Here is a 19,959-nt window from a genome sequence, read left to right as displayed (position 1 = left end):
CATTCTCCAATTGATGGGCATCCATTCATTTTCCAGTTTCTAGCCACTACAAATAGGGCTGCTACAAACATTTGCCCAATAGGCTTTTAAGTGCCTTATGTTATTTATAGTTATTTTAAAGGGGATTTCTCTATCTCTTCCCACTGAACTTTGCTGTGTTATGAATGAAATTAATCAAAAATGTAAATGGAGGCAATTCTTTAAACAAGATATCATTTATTAACAAAGATATGTCTGTGATAATAAAAAACAGGTCAAATGGCCTTGCTCTTTCTCTGTTTTATTGATGTAAGCATTTAGTGATATAAATTTTCCCCTAATTACTGCTTTGGCTGTATCCTGTAAGTTTTGGTTATCATCTAATTGTTGTTATTGTCTTTAACGAAATTTGTTTATTATTTCTATTACTTGTTCTTTGATGCTTCATTCTTTAGGGTTAGATTATTTAGCTTCCAATTAATCTATATCTTGTAGCTCTTAGTTGAAAATAATTTTTGTTGCATTATAATCTGAAAAAGATGCATTTAATATTTCTGCTTTGGATATTTAATTATGAGAATTTGATGCCCTAACATTCAGTTACTTTTTGTGTAGTTGATAAAAAGTGTATTCTTTTCTATTTCCATTAAGAGTTTTCTAGACGTATCTGTCATATATAACTTTCCTAAAATTCTATTTATCTCCTTAACTTCTTTCTTGTTTCTTTTATTATTAGATTTATCTAATTCTGAGAGTAGATAATTTATGTCCTGCAATTTTATTGTTTTACTCTCTGTTTCCTCTTGTAACTCATTGAATGAATTTGGCAAAATTATGGCAAAACTTTTTAAACTGTAGGGTCATGGAGTTGAATGGGAGGGTCGTGAAATTATGATTCATTATCAGCAAATGTTTGATGTGTATACCTATTTTATAGATCTATTTATAGTTGCAGGATATAAAAAACCCACATAAATGATCAGCATTCCTACATATTACTGAGGAATTCTATTTATATTCATATTCAATATTCAAATGTATTCATATTTGGTTTTATCCTATAACCAAATTCTGTTTTCTACATAAAAAGCTTGGATCTCTTCTGTCTTTTGAGAGAAGTAGTATTTTTTATTTTGTGCTAAAATTCAGCTTCCTCTTTCTGAAATTAGATACCAAAATTTAAGATTTCCTACAAGGATTGCCAGTTAAAGATAAGTTTAAAAAGGCTGTATAAATATTTCTTGGATGAAAGGACAACATGAGTGAAAAAAGTTGTCTTTTTGTTGCTTTTACCATTCCAGAATTTGTTTTGAGGCATTATTTTGACATTATTTGGAGAGAAATTTGCTTTATTTTGCCATTTTGGCTCTACTCTGCCTCAAATCTCTTGATAATTAAATTCATCCTTTAATAAAATGAAAAGGACATTTTCTCCCCCAAACCCCAAAGAGTAGGTATAACTTGTTTTCTTTCTGCTTGGTGAGCGCCATGGATGCTTACTAACCCCAGGATAAAATTTTTGATTTTTAAAATGCTTTATAACATGTCTCCTTTCTGACTTTCTGGTCTTCTTATACTTTACTCCCCTCTCTAAAGTATACTTACTTTCAGTTTTTAATTTTCTGATACTTTATTTCCTGATGCTGTTCCTTTAATGTTACTGTCCCTCATACCTGGAATGCTTTGCCCCTTCCCCTTTGCCTCTTAGTTTCCTTGCTTTCCTTACAAACTTCGCTCACTTCTTTCCTATCTTTAGAAGACCTTTCCCAGCCTCCTTACCCTCTAGCTCCTAATGCATGCCTCTTTCTAATTTAATGAGAATGTTATTTTCTTTTTAATAACTTTTGCCTTTAATGTATTATCTTTTATGTACCTAATTATTTATTTACATTTTGTTCCCTGCATTAAAAAAAATTTTTTTTGAGCAAGAGATTGCTTCCTCTACCCACCCCTTTTAAAAATCTACATTGCTTAGCACAGTATCTGACACATTGTAAGCACTTAATATTTTTAAATAAATGTTCAATTATTTTTTCTTATATAAAGTAATTTAAACAATACATTTCTTGTTTTGCTAGTCTAAGTTGTTAAGGTTAGATCTAATTTCAACATTCTGTTAGTTTAGGTTTAAAGTTGGGACAAAATGAGGTACTTCTAAGTCATTGAACAGTTAACAGTGGGAGCTTTACTTAGACCTAACATAGGTAGAACTTGCAACAGGGATACAATAGTGGATAACTTCTGTAAGGCACAGTGACTGGCATAGTCATCAGATACCAAATAAGTCAGAGGATCCTTGATCCCACTTGGGTGAGACCTTTTTATCCCGAAGTGACTGTGTCAGAAAGCCATGTCAAAATATAGGCCACCAGGAAGCTGCATAATAAGAGGCACAGCTTGAGCCTTGCCCCAGCCTCCACCAATTGGAGAAAAAGGAGAAATCTTAGTAGATAGTGTTTCTATCACATAATACCCTCATATGTCTAGATCCTAAGGATTTTCTAAGGAACTTTTTACTATTTAAATGGTACCAGGGCTTTTATTCGACAAGTATATTTATTCGACAAGTATATATATATATATATATATATATGTGTGTGTGTGTGTGTGTGTGTGTGTGTGTGTATGTATATATATATATATATATATATATATATATATTATATATATATATATATATATAGCTTCCAGAAGAATCACCATAAAGAAAAAGAAGAAAGAGAAAAATGTAGACAAAGACAAAAACTAGCAATCCAGTTCATTCCTGTTAGAAGAAGTAAGTCTTAAAGCTCAATATTCTGCTCTATGTGGTGAGTGATAACAAATCTTCACAGTTCACAATGGGTCTTGTTCACAGTAGGTCTTATGTGATGCATGATGGTAATGATGAACCTGTAAAGGTTACAAGCCAAAACTAAAATGGAGGGAGTATTGGTGCAGGATTTTTGGTTTGAGATTATTGTGCACTCAGTGCAGCCTCCAACAAAATATGAATAGTTTCTCTGCAGATTGTGCCAAGCAAATGCAAGTGACCTATCAGCCAGTACCACTATCCATACGTAGAACCATCTATTACAATAAATTGAGAAGTTTTGGAGTTCTCTTACCTTGGCAGTATCATTTCCAGGGAGGTACATATTGATAATGAGGGTAACACACACTTTGCCAGAGTTAACTCTTTGGTAGTCTCTGAGAGAAAAGAGAAGTGTTAGACTGACCACCAAACAGAAGATCTATGAAGCTGTTGTGCTACCTTGTTGTTGTATGCCTGTGAAACCTGCACAGTGTACCAGCGCCTGTCATTTTCCCTCAGAAACAATGTTAAATCAAGCCTGTAAAAAAATCCCATAGTGAAAGCATCCAAAAAAGACAGATTGAAACAGTTTTCCCCCCAAGAGAACTTAGAAGGACTTCAGGAGATGTCTGTCTCACTTGCAGAGCTCAGCAAAGGTGGTGTCCAGACAAGAAGTGAGAGTCTCTTAACCACAGCAGGCCCTGCAGTGCTGGCTCAGCAGGCCAGTGGTTCAGCAGGCCTTTTGGGAAGCCTCCAGCCCCAGCACAGCAGGCAAAATGGTAGCCTCAGAACCTAAGGCACAATAGGCATGACAAGGCTGAACCACCCTAGTGGCGGGATAGGTGTCCAATCTCACGGGCCCCAGCACAAAAAGCCAGTGATCAGACCTCAGACCCCCAGGGCAAGAAGCTGGGACAGTGTCCTCTGTACCCCAAAAGCAAGGCTAGCTAAACTTTGAAAAATGAGCAAAAAACAAACCAAAAAAGCCCTGACCATAAAAAGCTGGTATAAAAAACACCAATTCAGAAGAGAACAATAATGTCAAAATATTTATATCCAAAGCCTCAAAGGAGAAAAAATATCCTCTTGAAAGAGCTCAAAAAGGATTTTTAAAATCCTGTAAGAGTCAGAAAAATTGGAGAAAAAAATGAATTATGCAGAAGTATTATGGAAAAGAGTCAACAGCCTGAAAAAGAAAGTACAAAAATTGACCAAAGAAAGCAACTCCTTAAAAAAAAAAAAAGGATTAATCAAATAGAAAAAGAGGTACATATGCTAACTAAAGAAAATAATTTCTTAAAAATTAGATTTAGACTCATAGATGCTAATGATTCTGTTAACCATAATGAAATCAGTCCAGCAAAATAAAAAGAACAGAGAAATAGAAAAAAATGTAAAATTCTTCATTGGAAAAACAACTGACCTGGAAGATAAATCCAAGAGAGATAAATTAAGAATTATTGGACTATCTGAAGGTCATGACAAGTCTGAATAGCATCTTTCAAGAAATTATTAAGGAAAACTGTCCTGATATCCTAGAATCAGAGGGTAAAATTGTCATTGAAAGAATCCACTGATTATCTCCTGAAAGAGACCTCAAAATAAAAACTCCAAGGAATATTATAGCCACATTCCAGAATAATCAGGTCAAGGAGAAAATACTTCAAAAAAAATCAGAAAGAAAAACAATTCAGTTTTCAAAGAGCCATTGTCAGGATTGCAAAGGGTTAGAATCCAAGGACTTGGAATGTGATGTTTTGGAAAGCAAAGGAGCTTGAATTACAATCAAGAATCAACTACCCAGCAAAACTGAGCATAATCTTCCAGAGTAAAAGATGAACAATTGGTGAAATAGGGGACTTTCAACTTTTCTTATGAAAAGACCAGAGCTGAACAGGAAATTTGATCTTCAAATATAAGATTCAGCAGAAATATAAAAAGGCGAACAGGTATATCTCAAAATATTTTAAGTTATTTTTCTATATATATTCTTCTCCTGGAGCATAAATATCAAAACAAAACAGAATTATTATTTATAATAGCAAAGAAAAATCTTCTGTGGTATGCAAAAACAAAATGAGTATCTATCCTGTTACAACTCTTACATTCAAAAAAATCTTTGTTTTGTGTATCTTAAATACTCGCAATATTTATAAATATTAAAAACAAAAAAGACTCAGCAGGGAAAAATAATGTGGAATGTTGGAGGGGATGTGGGAAAACTGGGACACTGATACATTGTCGGTGGAATTGTGAATACATCTAGCCATTCTGGAGAGTGATTTGGAACTATGCTCAAAAAGCTATCAAACTATGCATACCCTTTGATTCAGCAGTGTTACTACTGAGCTTATATCCCAAAGAGATACTAAAGAAGGGAAAGGGACCTGTATGTGCCCAAATGTTTCTGACAGCCCTCTTTGTAATGGCCAAAAATTGGAAACTGAGTAGATACCCATCAATTGGAGAATGGCTGAATAATTTGTGGTATATGAATACTATGGAATATTATTGTTCTGTAAGAAATGACCAGCAGGATGACTTCAGAAAGGCCTAGAGAGACTTACATGAACTGATGCTGAGTGAAATGAGTAGGACCAGAAGACCATTATATACTTCAACAACTATAATACTATATAATATATATATAATAATATATGATGATCAATTCTGATGGACGTGGCCATCTTCAACAATGAGATGAACCAAATCAGTTCCAATAGAGCAATAATGAACTGAACCAGCTACGCCCAGCAAAAGAACTCTGGGAGATGACTGTGAATCATTACATAAAATTCCCAATCCCTCTATTTTTGTCTGCCTGCATTTTTGATTTCCTTCACAGGTTAATTGTACATTATTTCAAAGTCTGACTCTTTTTGTACAGCAAAATATTGTTTGGACATGTATACATATATTGTATTTAATTTACACTTTAACATATTTAACATGTATTAGTCAACCTGCCATCTGGAGGAAGGGATGGGGGGAAGGAGGGAAAAAGTTGGAACAAAAGGATTTGCAACTGTCAATGCTGAAAAATTACCTATGCATATATCTTGTAAATAAAAAGCTATAATAAAAAAAAAAAAGATGTCAGCCTAAAAGATGAGTTGGTATATGCAAAGTCTCAACTTTTCTATATAATAGTTATATACAATATAAAAATGTTAGTAAAACAGACATTCTTCCAAATTTACTCTTGGGTCATATCAATTTAATATTAAATATTTAATTTAAAACAAAGTTAAACAGGAGGGGAAAAGCACATGGTATCCAATAAGACTAAACAGTTTACAAACATATATAGGAAGATGATACTTGTAACTCATAAAAGCTGCATTGTTATTGAGCAGTTAGAAAGAATATACTTGGGCAGAGGGTGTGGGTATTAGTTGATGTGATAATCTAAAAATAATTTCTTAAAGGTGAAAACAGAATTGTACTGGGAGGAAAGAAAAAGGAAAGGCAGCATGGGGTAAATTATATTTCATAAAGAGGCATGAAAGACCTGTTACAGTAGAGAGAAAGATGATAGGGAGTAAGCAATTTCTGAATCTTACACACATTGGATTTCAATCAAAGATGGAATAACATACATACATTTAGGTAAAGAAAAGTAGGAGGGGAAGGGATAAAAGGCGGGGAGAGACAGGAATGATAGCAGGGAAGGCAGATTGAAGGAGGGGGGTGTTCAGAAGCAAAACCTTGATGAAAAGAGACAGGGTGAAAGGACAGAAATAGATAAATAGAGAGAGAGACAGAAAAACAAAAAGATGGGAGTGGGGCGGTTTATAAAGAGGAAAACTATGATGGAGGGAAATACATAGTTAGCAGTCATAACTGTGAATGTGAATGGGATGAGTTTTCCCATAAACAGAAGGGGATAACAGAGTGGATTAAAAAACAGAATCCTGTATAACATTATTTAAAATAAATATGTTTGAAACAGAAAGACACACAAAGTAAAGCTAAAAAGTTGGACCAAAATATATAATGCTTTAGCTGAAGTAAAAAACAAACAAACAAAAAAAACCATGTGTAGCATTTCTGATCTCAAATAAAGCAAAAGCAAAAATAAATCAAAAGAGTTAAGAAAGGAAACTATATCTTGCTTAAAGGTACCATAAACAATGAAGTTATATCAGTAGTAAACACATATGTACCAAGTGGTATAGCATCCAAGTTCTTAGAGAAGTTGGAGGCGGCAAAGCTATGAGGAACCTCAACCTTCCCCTCTCAGAACTAGTTAAATCTAACCACAAAATTTTTAAAAAAGGTTAAAGATGAATAGAATCAAATTTTAGAAAAGTTAGATATGTTAGATCTCTGGAGAAAGATGAATAGGGATAGAAATGAGTATAATTTTTCTCAGTGGAACATGGCACCTAAACAAAAACTGACCATGTATTAAGACATGAAAACCTCACATTAAAATGCAGAAAGGCAGAATTGGGAAATGCATCTTTTTCAGATCATGATGCAATAAAAAAGAAAAAAAATACATGTAATTAGGCCATTGAAAGATAGATTAAAAATTGATTGGAAGCTAAATAATCTAACCCTAAAGAATGAGTAGGTCAAACAATGAATCATAGAAACAATAATTTCATCAAAGAAAATGTGATAATGAACATACCCAAATTTGTAGGATGCAGTCAAAGTAGTACTTGGGAAAAATTTTATATATCTAAATGCTTACATAATTAAAATAGAGAAATAGGAGATCAATGAATTTGGTATGTGATTTAAAAAGCTAGAAAAAGAACAATTTAAAAATCCTCAATAAAACACCAAATTGGAAATCATGACAATCAAATGAGAGATTAATAAAATTAAATGTTAGCAAACTATTAAGATAAGCAATCTAAAAGTTGTTTTTATGGAAAAAAAACAGTTAAAATAGATAAACCTTTGGTTAATTAGATTTAAAAAAAGAAAGAAGAAAACTAAATTACCAGTATCAAAAAATGTTAAGGGTAAATTCATTATCAATGAAAAGGAAATCAAAGCAGTAATTAGGAGCTACTTTGCCCAGCTGTATGCCAATAAATCTGACAATTTAAGTGAAATGGATGAGAATTTACAAAAACATAAATAACCCCATTTTAGAAAAAGAAATAAAACAAGCCATCAATGAATTCCTTAAGAAAAAGTCTCCAAGGTTAGATGAATTTCCAAGTAAATTCTACTGAACATTAAAGGATAATTAATTAAAATATTATATAGAAAATTTGGGAAGATGCCTTTTATAACACAAATATGGTTTTGATACCTAAACTAGAAAGAGTCAAAACAGAGAAAGGAAAGTATAGATGAATTTCCCTAATGATTATTGATGCAAAATTTTAAATAAAATATTAACAACGAGATCACAACAATTTGTCACCAAGATGATACACAGTGACTAGGTGGGGCTTATACTAGGAATGCAGGGTTGGTTCATTATTAGCAGAGGTATCAGCTTAATTGACCATATTAATAACAAATCAACAAAAATCATATGATTGGTTCATAGATGAAGAAAAGATTTTTGACAAAATAAGCACCTGTTCCTATTTTAAAAAAAATAAAACACTAGAAAGATTAGGAATAAATGGAGTTTTTCATTAAAATGATAAAGACTATCTAAAACCATCAACAATAATCAACTTTGATAGACTTAGCTTTTCTCAGAAATACAATAATCTAAGACAATTCCAAAAGACTCATGATAGAAAATACTATCCACTTCTAGAGAAAAAACTATTATAGAGTCTGAATGTAGCTCAAAGCATACTGTTTTCAGTTTTTTCTTTCTCATAGTTTCTTCCTTTTGTTCTGATTCTTCTTTCAGAGCATGGCTAATGTGAAAATAAGATTTTAGTATGATTGTACATCTGTAACCTATAGCAGATTGCTTGCTGTTTTGGGGAGGGAGGAGGAACTAGAAGAAGGGAGAAAAAAATGATAATCAAACTCTAATAAAAATAAATATTGAAAACTATCTACATATAATTGAAAAAAATTAAATGCTATTGGGGGGAGGAAAGGATACTTTTCTGACTCATAAGAAAAGGAAAAAAAAACCATAAGCAAGCACTATATGTAATAGGGATAATAAGCTTTCCCAATGAAATTGAGGTGAAACAAGGATGCTCCTTATCACCACTATTATTCAATATTGTACTGGAATTACTAGCTCTTGCAATAAGAGAAGAAAAATAAAAAGAAGGAATTAGAATAGACATTGAGAAAATAAAACTATTCACTCTTTCTAGGAACTATGAATAAACTAATGAAAAGTGAAAAGAAATGTGACCTTGACATACCAGATATAAAACTATATTATAAAGTGACATTCATTGAAACTAGTTGGTACTGGCTAAGAAATAGAGTTATGGAGCAGTGGAATAAATTATGTACACAAGATGCAGTAGTAAATGACTATTTGATAAACTCAAGGATTCTAGCTTCTGAGATAACTCACTATGTGACAAAAATTTCTGGAAAACTGAAAAATATTCTGGAAGGAACTAGGCATAGACCAAGATCTCACACCATATACCAAAATAAGGTCAAAATAGGTACACGATTTAGACATAAAAAGTGATAGCATGAGCAAATTAGGAGAGCAAGGAATAGTTTATCTGTCAGATTTGTGCAAAAGGGAAGAATTTATAACCAAATAGGAGATAGATCACATTATGAAATGCAAAATGATAAATTTGATTATATTAAAATTAAAAAGGTTTGCACAAACAAAACCAACACAAGATTGGAAGGAAAGCAGAAAACTGGGAAAATTTTTACAGCAAGTGTTTCTGGTAAAGGCCTCATTTTAAAAATATATAGAGAACTGAGTTAAATTTATAAGAATACAAGTCATTTCCCAATTAATAAATGAACAAAAGATATGAATAGCCAATTTTTAAGTGTAGAAATCAAAGTTATCTTTAGTTATATGAAAAAATGCACTAAATCACCATTGATTGGAGAAATGCAAATTATTTTTTTTTTTTTTATAATAAATTTTATTTTTATTTAATAATAACTTCGCATTGACAGAATCCATGCCAGGATAATTTCTACACGACATTATCCCTTGCAATCACTTATGTTTCGTTTTTTCCCCCACCTTCCCTCCTCCCGCCCCCAGGATGGCAAGCAGTCCTATATATGCTAAACATGTTGCAGTATATCCTAGATACAATACATATTTGCAGAACCAAACAGTTCTCTTGTTGCACAGGGAGAATTGGATTCAGAAGGTAAAAATAACTCGGGAAGAAAATCAAAAATGCAAATAGTTCACATTCATTTCCCAGTATTCCTTCTTTGGGTGTAGCTGTTTCTGTCCATCATTTCTCCAATGAAACTCAGTTAAGTCTCTTTGTCAGAGAAATCCACTTCCATCAGAATACATCCTCATACAATATCGTTGTCGAAGTGTATAATGATCTCCTGGTTCTGCTCATCTCACTTAGCATCAGTCCATGTAGGTCTCTCCAAGCCTCTCTGTATTCATCCTGCTGGTCATTCCTTACAGAGCAATAATATTCCATAACATTCATATACCACAATTTACCCAGCCATTCTCCAATTGATGGGCATCCATTCATTTTCCAGTTTCTAGCCACTACAAACAGGGCTGCTACAAACATTTTGGCACATACAGGTCCCCTTCCCTTTTTTAGTATCTCTTTGGGGTATAAGCCCAATAGAAACACTGTTGGATCAAAGGGTATGCACAGTTTGATAACTTTTTGGGCATAATTCCAGATTGCTCTCCAGAATGGCTGGATTCGTTCACAACTCCACCAACAATGCATCAATGTCCCGTTTTCCCGCATCCCCTCCAACATTCATCATTGTTTTTTCCTGTCATCTTAGCCAATCTGACAGGAGTGTAGTGATATCTCAGAGTTGTCTTAATTTGCATTTCTCTGATCAATAGTGATTTGGAACATTCTTTCATGTGAGTGGTAATAGTTTCAATTTCTTCATCTGAAAATTGTCTGTTCATATCCTTTGACCATTTATCAATTGGAGAATGGCTTGATTTTTTATAAATTTGAGTCAGTTCTCTATATATTTTGGAAATGAGGCCTTTATCAGAACCTTTAATTGTAAAGATGTTTTCCCAGTTAGTTACTTCCCTACTAATCTTGTTTGCATTCGTTCTGTTTGTACAAAGGCTTTTTAATTTGATATAATCAAAATTTTCTATTTTGTGATTGGTAATGGTCTCTAGTTCATCTTTGGTCACAAATTTCTTTCTCCTCCACAAGTCTGAGAGATAAACTATCCTATGTTCCTCTAATTTATTTATAATCTCGTTCTTTATGCCTAGGTCATGGACCCATTTTGATCTTATCTTGGTATGTGGTGTTAAGTGTGGGTCCTTGCCTAATTGGAGAAATGCAAATTAAAACAACTCTCAAGTACCTCTTCATGTCCATCAGATTGATTAATAAGACAAAAATGATAAGTATTGGAGAAGATGTGGGAAAATTGAAACGCCAGTGTGTTATTGGTAGAGTTGTGAACTAATCCAACCATTTTGGAAAGGAATTTGGAACTATTTTTAGAGGGCAATCAAATTATGCATTTCCTTCAATCCAGCAATATCACTACTAGGTCTGTATCCCAAAAATATCCTAAAAAAGAGGAAAGAACTTACATGTACAAAAATATCTCTATCAGTTCCTTAGTGGTGGCAAAGAATTAGAAACTGAGGCTATGTCCATCAACTGAGGAATAGTTGAATAAGTTGTGCTATATAAATACTAGTGTGCTATAAGAAATGATGAGCAGGTAGATTTCAGAAAAATCTACAAATACTTATATGACCTCATACTGAGTGAAGAGAGCAGAATCAAGATAATATTGTATACGGTAACAGCAACATTGTGCAATGATCACCTATGATTGAATTAGCTCTTCTGAATTCCAAAAGACTAGTGATGAAAAATTTTATCCATCTCCAGAGAAAGAATGCAGATCAAAACATAGTTTTTTCACTGTTTTTTGGTTGTTGTTGTTGTTTTTCATGGCTTTCTCTTTTTTCTGTTTCTTCTTTCACAAAATGACTAATGTGGAAATATGTTTACATGATTACACATGCATATACTATATCATATGGCTTGCCACCTTGGGAAGAGGAAAGAGGGAGGAAAAAAATTTTGAAAATCAAAGAATTATAAAAAATGATTTTACATGTAACTGAAAAAATAACATACTATTGAAAAATATTTTTTTGGACTTCTTCCTAAATAAAGGATAGCATACTGAGTCAATACCTTTCATCCTGGGCCTGGGTTACCTGGACTATAACAATGATGAGATCCAGACCAGTTATAGTGACTTTGCTCAGCTCCTTGCAGTACTACTCCAGTGTCACCTGCCTGCCTCACAGGCTACACAAAGTTGTTGTAAAGGGAATTGTTTTAACAAAGTTTAAACAAATCTGTTTTGAACACTTTCCTTCATCTCCCTCACTAGAGAGGAAATATCTTTCATCCTCTCCTCCCCATCTCCTACTTGATCTTCTTGGATCTTAATTACATGGTATAGTTTGGGTAACACTCAGGATTTTCATTTAACTTTACTCATATAACATATATAGATGTTATTGAAAGGATTTGCACAGATGTTGCCTCCTGAGAACCCATAATCCCTCTATTGCCTCTCTTTTATAGACTCCCTTAAATGAATCAAAAAGGATGAGGGCTTTAGAAAAGACCTTAGGCTTGGGCAGAACTAAATGGTCTCTGCTGTCCTGGAATTGAATTACCCTGAACGGTTTTACTAGTACCCTCAAAAGCTGGCTGTTTGTTGCTTTCTTGTTTGTCTTATATTTTCAGTCATTCCCAAAGCTTTCTCCAGGAGGGATTTATTATTCTCTGTTCATTTTTCCAACAGAGGAATAGGCTTAATGATTCTTCCCCTCATTCCTACAGGTTGAGTTCACTTTCAGTCTTATTATCCTAGCAGAACTTCCTGTAGGATGGTTAACAAGAAAGTTATTCTGAACTTCATGTTTTATCCTCTCAAGCAACTTCTCCCAACATCTTCTGAGGTAATAGCTTGATATGAGCAGGGTCTGGCTCATATCACTGAGAGAATTCTCCATAAATATCTTAGAAGGGTTCTTGCCATTCTTTTGATATTCTCATTCAGTCCCTTCTTCCAATTCAATCATGATTTGTATGACAGTGATCTCTCATTTCATTCCAGTTACCAAATACACTAAATTTTAGTGGTAGTCTTATCAGCAGTAATTTTTTATTTTAAATTTAATGTTGAGTCAAAGTGAAGCATTAAGTAAAAATAGTTAACTTATCTCTAACATAGCAAGAATATGCAACAAGGACACAGTGTAACTTGACTTCTGGTGTCAGTATAATCTGTATAGCAGTGCAGGGTGTGGTAAATTACTGTGTCAAGGAGAGCATAGATTCAGTCTTGACTTCCATCTAGACCAATAGGGATAGGGATATGGGGAAAATCTTGATAACAATATTGGTCCTATTTTCTGAATATTTTATATTTTAAAAAATATTCATCCATTGTATTAAAGCTATCAATTTTGTTATATAGTTAGACAAAAAGGTTTCTAATATTGTAGTTTAGTCATGTCTGACTCTTTAAAACTCCCTTTGGGGTTTTCTTGATAAGGATATGGTTTGCTATTTCTAATAGTTTATTTTTTTGTTTCATTTCTTTGATGAGCTAGTTGGACTTACCTGACTTGCTCAAGGTCACACAGCTAATAAATGTTAAATGTCTGAGGTCACATTTGAATTCACACCCTCTTGACTCCAGGGCCACTTTGTCTGCTGTGCCACCTAGTTACCCCAATAGTTTCTTTTATTTCACCTTCTTTGATATAAATTGTCATTTTTTTATTCAATTTGGTTTTATTTTCTGTCTTTATAATCAGACTAGACAACAGTTTAATTGTGTTGTTTCATAAAATCTTGTAGTTTTATTCATTTATTTGTTTATAGTTTTCTTCTGACTTCTCTGCTCTCAGCATGATGCATCAAAACTGAAGCTCCTGGGGTGAAGAGTGTATTCTATCTAGTCTTTTATCTGTGGCTTGCTAGTTATTATCCTCATCAAGAGAAACTTCTTTTTACAGCTGCTAACTTGTATTAGATGCCCCTCAACTTTCATTGATCGGAAAACTCTGGCTTTAGTTTCTAAACGTGGTGGTTGAGTTCACTTTCAGTCTTATTATCCTAGCAGAACTTCCTGTAGGATGGTTAACAAGAAAGTTATTCTGAACTTCATGTTTTATCCTCTCAAGCAACTTCTCCCAACATCTTCTGAGGTAATAGCTTGATATGAGCAGGATCTGGCTCATATCACTGAGAGAATTCTCCATAAATATCTTAGAAGGGTTCTTGCCATTCTTTTGATATTCTCATTCAGTCCCTTCTTCCAATTCAATCATGATTTGTATGACAGTGATCTCTCATTTCATTCCAGTTACCAAATACACTAAATTTTAGTGGTAGTCTTATCAGCAGTAATTTTTTATTTTAAATTTAATGTTGAGTCAAAGTGAAGCATTAAGTAAAAATAGTTAACTTATCTCTAACATAGCAAGAATATGCAACAAGGACACAGTGTAACTTGACTTCTGGTGTCAGTATAATCTGTATAGCAGTGCAGGGTGTGGTAAATTACTGTGTCAAGGAGAGCATAGATTCAGTCTTGACTTCCATCTAGACCAATAGGGATAGGGATATGGGGAAAATCTTGATAACAATATTGGTCCTATTTTCTGAATATTTTATATTTTAAAAAATATTCATCCATTGTATTAAAGCTATCAATTTTGTTATATAGTTAGACAAAAAGGTTTCTAATATTGTAGTTTAGTCATGTCTGACTCTTTAAAACTCCCTTTGGGGTTTTCTTGATAAGGATATGGTTTGCTATTTCTAATAGTTTATTTTTTTGTTTCATTTCTTTGATGAGCTAGTTGGACTTACCTGACTTGCTCAAGGTCACACAGCTAATAAATGTCAAATGTCTGAGGTCACATTTGAATTCACACCCTCTTGACTCCAGGGCCACTTTGTCTGCTGTGCCACCTAGTTACCCCAATAGTTTCTTTTATTTCACCTTCTTTGATATAAATTGTCATTTTTTTATTCAATTTGGTTTTATTTTCTGTCTTTTTAATCAGACTAGACAACAGTTTAATTGTGTTGTTTCATAAAATCTTGTAGTTTTATTCATTTATTTGTTTATAGTTTTCTTCTAACTTTGTTCATCTCTTTTTACCATTTCAAAATTTCTACTTGATAATTTGAGGATTTTTAATTAATGCTTTGTTAACTTTCTCATTTGCATGCTCAGTTCATTAATCTTTTTCTCTTTTGTTAATTAGTATTTAATAACATAAATTCTTTCCCCTGCAGACTATTTCAGTTCTGTTTGGTTTATCATTTTATTATTGTCATTTTCTCAGATGAAATTTTACATTGTTTTCATGATTTATCTTTGACTCACTATTTCTTTAAATTAATCTCCAATTAAATTTTATTCTTTCTTTAAAGGCTCTTTGTTGAATATAATTTGTTGAATTATGGTCAGGAAGGAAAAATTTTGTTTAATATATTTTTCTGCATTTGTTAAATTGTTATGTCCTAGTAGATTGCTAATATTTGTAAATTGGTACACTCAACTAAAAAAAAAGAAACATCAACTCCTTTTGTCTCCATCAGTAAACTAATAATCTTTTAAGCCCCTGTGTTAGGAACTATATGTTATATGTTCGATTGTGTTATGAATTATGGTATGCACTGGAGTATAAAGAATGAAATAATACTTGTAGTCCAGAGCTTAAATTCTAATATCACTTAGTAATAATAAGAGATCTAACATCTAACTTAATCTATTTGGGTTCTTAACTTTTTTCTTTTTTATCTTTTTGTTAGCTTTTAAAGTTTCCCTACTATCATAGTTTGCTGTTTCTCCCTGCAATTTGATTAGCTTTTGATTAATTTTTCCTTTAAGTATTTGGATGTTAAAAGATTAGGTGTGGATATTTATTAAGTATTGATATTTTTTTATTGTGCTAATAATATATTTATTGCTTATTTATCTATTCTTTTTTTGCTTTGTATTATCTGAAGTCTTGATTTCTGTCTCTGTTTTTTTAAGTTAATTTTAAGCATATTACATTTTACTCTAGTTCCTTTTCAAATTCTACATGAATCTGTGTGTTTCCTGTGTGTAACATTTTTTTCGATTCTGTTTTAATCCATTTCATTTCCTTTTCCATTTTATAATAAATTCTTCCCATTCATATTCACAGTAATTATAGTTAATTGAGTATTTCTCTCCATCTAGTTATCTTCTACTTTTTCTTCTTTGCTTCTACCTTGACTCCTGTTCCCAATTAGTGATTTCTAATTAAAGCAACTTGTTTTTCCTTACTGTCTCTTTTCTTTTCCCTTTGCCATCCCCTCTCAGGTTTTCACTGTTTATTTCCTTTGTACCCTCCTTTCACAGGTATATGCCATGAGTTTGTTTTGCTTAGGACAGTTCACTGTTTCAGCCTTCCTTTTTCTGCTTCAGATGGAAACGAGGTTCATCATGGAATGCCTAGACCTCCCACACTTTCCTCCATGTTTTTAAATACTCTTTAACTCATGAACCTTTAGAACATGCATCTTCCTGAATAGTATATTTGTCTGTGAGAGAACCCTAACTAACCCATCCCCCATTTAAAAACTTGTATCTAGTAGGATTTGTCTTGCCGGTATTAGAAAAGTTATTTTTAAATAACTTAAAAGTTATTTTTAAAAAGCAGATGACAGATTGAGGTCTATGCTGGCCCTTGTGGCCATCCCACCAAGATGTTTGGCTTTGTTTTTAGATAAACTCCTCTTAATTTTTTACTAGGTGAGTTTTGCTTCTATAATCAGGGTGAACAAAGATTTTCTTTAACATTAAAAAAATGCAACTTTTAGGAACACTGCAAAAATGGGAGAAAAGGAGGTTTTTAATCAATGACCTTCACTTTTGAAAGAAACATTTAATCACTATTAAATGACCTCCTGCATTGCTACATCTTGGGAAATGAGACTAGAGACAAGGGGGTTGGGATGGAAGCTCATGTTGCTATATGCTGATTCTTTGGTAAGCAATTGGATCAAAGTTCATGTCTGCAGTCTAGCCTATCCAAACAGATTGATTAACATTAGATATTGAGTAGCAAGTTAGTACCTGAAGACAAGCCAGACTGAAAACAATGGAGTCACTTAGGCCACAAATTCCAATATTAAAAAGTTTCTGCTTTTTATAATTCTACTTGTGTTCGTTGACAAAGCAACCTTTTTCTGCTTTTTTCCCTTACTTTTCTAAGCGCTTCTTGATCTGTCACATTTCATTTCAAATTGCCAATTTTCTGTTTTTGTCTTCCATTTTTAAGGTACCTTATTACCTGCTTTAAGTCTTAAACATTAAAAATTTGTTAATGAATATATTCAAGAATTAGAATTCTAAAATCAGTTGCTAAACTTGTTTCTCTTTTTTCAGCTCACCACACTGGGAAATCTTACACCTTCAAGCACTGTATTTTTTTGCTGTGATATGCAAGAAAGATTCAGACCAGCTATCAAGTATTTTGGTGATATCATTAGTGTAGGACAAAGATTGGTAGGTCAAAAAAAATTTTTAAATTAAATTTCTATTCTCTTGTTGTTATTTTTTTTTTGTTGTTTTTGTATACTTTTCTTGGGAAAAAACAATTGTTCTTTTTTTTTTTTTTCAGTTGCAAGGAGCACGGATTTTAGGAATTCCAGTTATTGTAACAGAACAATACCCTAAAGGTCTTGGTAGTACTGTACAAGAACTTGATTTAACAGGTGTTAAACTTGTACTTCCGAAGACTAAATTTTCAATGGTAATACCTGAAGTAGAAGCAGCATTAGCAGAAATTCCTGGAGTCCGTAGTGTTGTCTTGTTTGGAGTAGAAGTAGGTATTTTTCATATTAAATGTTATTGTATTGATTTGTATTTATCCCTTTAAAATGTCATCTTGACAAACAGAAATTTTAGTTTGTGTTTTTAAGCCTATTTATATTCAGTTTTTCATAATTTTTGAGAATAGAGGGGAATCAAAACAATTTTCTGAATTTAATATATGTTTTATTGTTCTGTAATCATCTCAACACTTTTCTATTAGACTCATGTCTGCATTCAGCAAACAGCTCTGGAATTGGTTGGCCGAGGTGTTGAAGTTCACATTGTAGCTGATGCTACATCATCAAGAAGCATGATGGACAGGATGTTTGCTCTTGAGGTAACATGACCTCTTTAATATCTGTATTTAATTGATAAATCTCTTGTAGTAGATCCTATCAAATTTTTCACATAATTCTGCTTTTAAAACAATGTTTAATAACCTAATAACAACTCTATGTTATTGTATTTGAATTCAGAATTATGGAGAAACTAAAATTCATATGAATTCATTTAGGACTTCATCACTATTCACAATGTAATCATATTAAATAACTGTTTGCTGATATCTGAAAGAATTGGCTGACCTTATGATTTTACTACTATAGTCCTAACTTGAATATTCTGTGCCATATTCTCCAAGTCTGAAACCAGAAGCTGAGATAATTTCATGCAAGTATGTATTCTTTTTAGAGGGCATTAAGAATATAAAAAAGAACCTTCACCTCTAAACAAAGACTCTACTTTTTGATATCTGGAAATTAAATATAGTTCTTCAAATTTTGGCCAGTCTAAATGTGACCATAAAATTAAAAATAAATGAATAAATAAAGGGGAGAATTATGATAAAATAACTTTTAAAGAAGTTGATTCTTTTCATTGTATTTTCATTTCATTTTAAGGGAAGAAGATTAGAGGCAAAGGGACTAACGGGAAAAGTAGAGATTATATAGGTCAGTGATGGAAAACTGCAGGGTAGAGATATTCACTGTACTCCTTGTCGTTCTCCAAAATAATACATAATGTATAATATATAACATATAACTGACCTTCATATGATATGCTGGGATTGAAGGCTTCAAAGATAAATAATTTCAGTTTTAATGCAGGGCTGCACATAACAAAAATAAACACTGGTATAATCTTTGGTCTTTGAGAAATTATAAAATAAGTTTTTTAAAAAGTAGAGGCAATAGGATTATTTATTTAATGTTTTATTAAACCATGATAATATAGAATAGGAAATACTGAAGGAGTAGAGAAGAATTATGAGGTTTAAGCTATGTCACTATAGAAAGAAACAATTATTGATGGACCAAAATAAAAATAAATAGCATGGTCTTTTTCTCGCCTTGAACTCTAGACTACTATTAAGAGAAAGAGAATAGAATGCCTATTTATGAAATAAAGTTCCTATCCCATTCGTATTTAAAGTTGCTATTAAAACTATTAACTAGTAATGTAGTAATCCAAAAGAGTGAACATTTTTTACACACATATCTTATTGGAAATGATTTGAATACAAATGAGATTCAGTAGGTGAGACACTTAAGTAACTTAAAATACATATATTTTATTTTTTCCAATTACATGTAAAAACAATTTTTAACAATTATTCAAAAAATTTTGAGTTCCAGATTCTCTCTCTTCAGAAGACAAACAATTTTATATAGGCTATGCATGTGCAGTCATGCAAAACATATTTCCATATTAGTCATATTATGGAAGAAAACATAGACTAAAAAGAAAAACACCAAAAAAAAAAAAAAAGGAAAAAATAGTATGCTTTGATTTGCAGACTCTCATCAATTCTTTCTCTCTAGAAATGGATGACATTTTTTTATCTTAAGTCCTTCAGAATTGTCTGGGGTCTTTATATTGCTGAGAGTAGCTAAATCACTCACAGTTGATCTTCCTATGTATTGCTGTAACTATCTACAATGTTCTGGTTATGCTCACTTCACTTTGTCTCAGTTCATGTAAGTCCACTAGCTAGTTACTTTTAAAAAGAAGACTGAAAATTAATTTGCAAAGGAACATAATTTTCTTTGACAATTTGAAAGATTTGCCAATATTCTCTCTTGCAATGTTCCTTCACTTTCTTATCTTATATTTATTCATTGCTAATCCCTCTCAGTGTTCTATTGACAATTCTGAGGATTCAAGTTTTGTAACTGGTGGTCTCATCAATAGAGAGAGAGGAAAATTTAGGGAAGGAG

General features: G+C 32.5%; 1 protein-coding gene across 1 annotated transcript in view; it reads left to right on the top strand.

Annotated features, from left to right (window-relative positions):
• Positions 1 to 19,959, top strand: part of ISOC1 (isochorismatase domain containing 1) — a 51,343-nt gene that overhangs the window by 9,653 nt on the left and 21,731 nt on the right. The window contains exons 2-4 of the mRNA XM_051994405.1: positions 17,315 to 17,434; positions 17,550 to 17,753; positions 17,964 to 18,080. Of these exons, the coding sequence (XP_051850365.1) occupies positions 17,315 to 17,434; positions 17,550 to 17,753; positions 17,964 to 18,080 (441 nt within the window). The remainder of the gene's footprint in view (positions 1 to 17,314; positions 17,435 to 17,549; positions 17,754 to 17,963; positions 18,081 to 19,959) is intronic.

Source organism: Antechinus flavipes, chromosome 1, assembly GCF_016432865.1.
Source record: "Antechinus flavipes isolate AdamAnt ecotype Samford, QLD, Australia chromosome 1, AdamAnt_v2, whole genome shotgun sequence".
NCBI lineage: Eukaryota > Metazoa > Chordata > Mammalia > Dasyuromorphia > Dasyuridae > Antechinus > Antechinus flavipes.
This window is presented reverse-complemented; position numbering and strand designations above follow the sequence as displayed.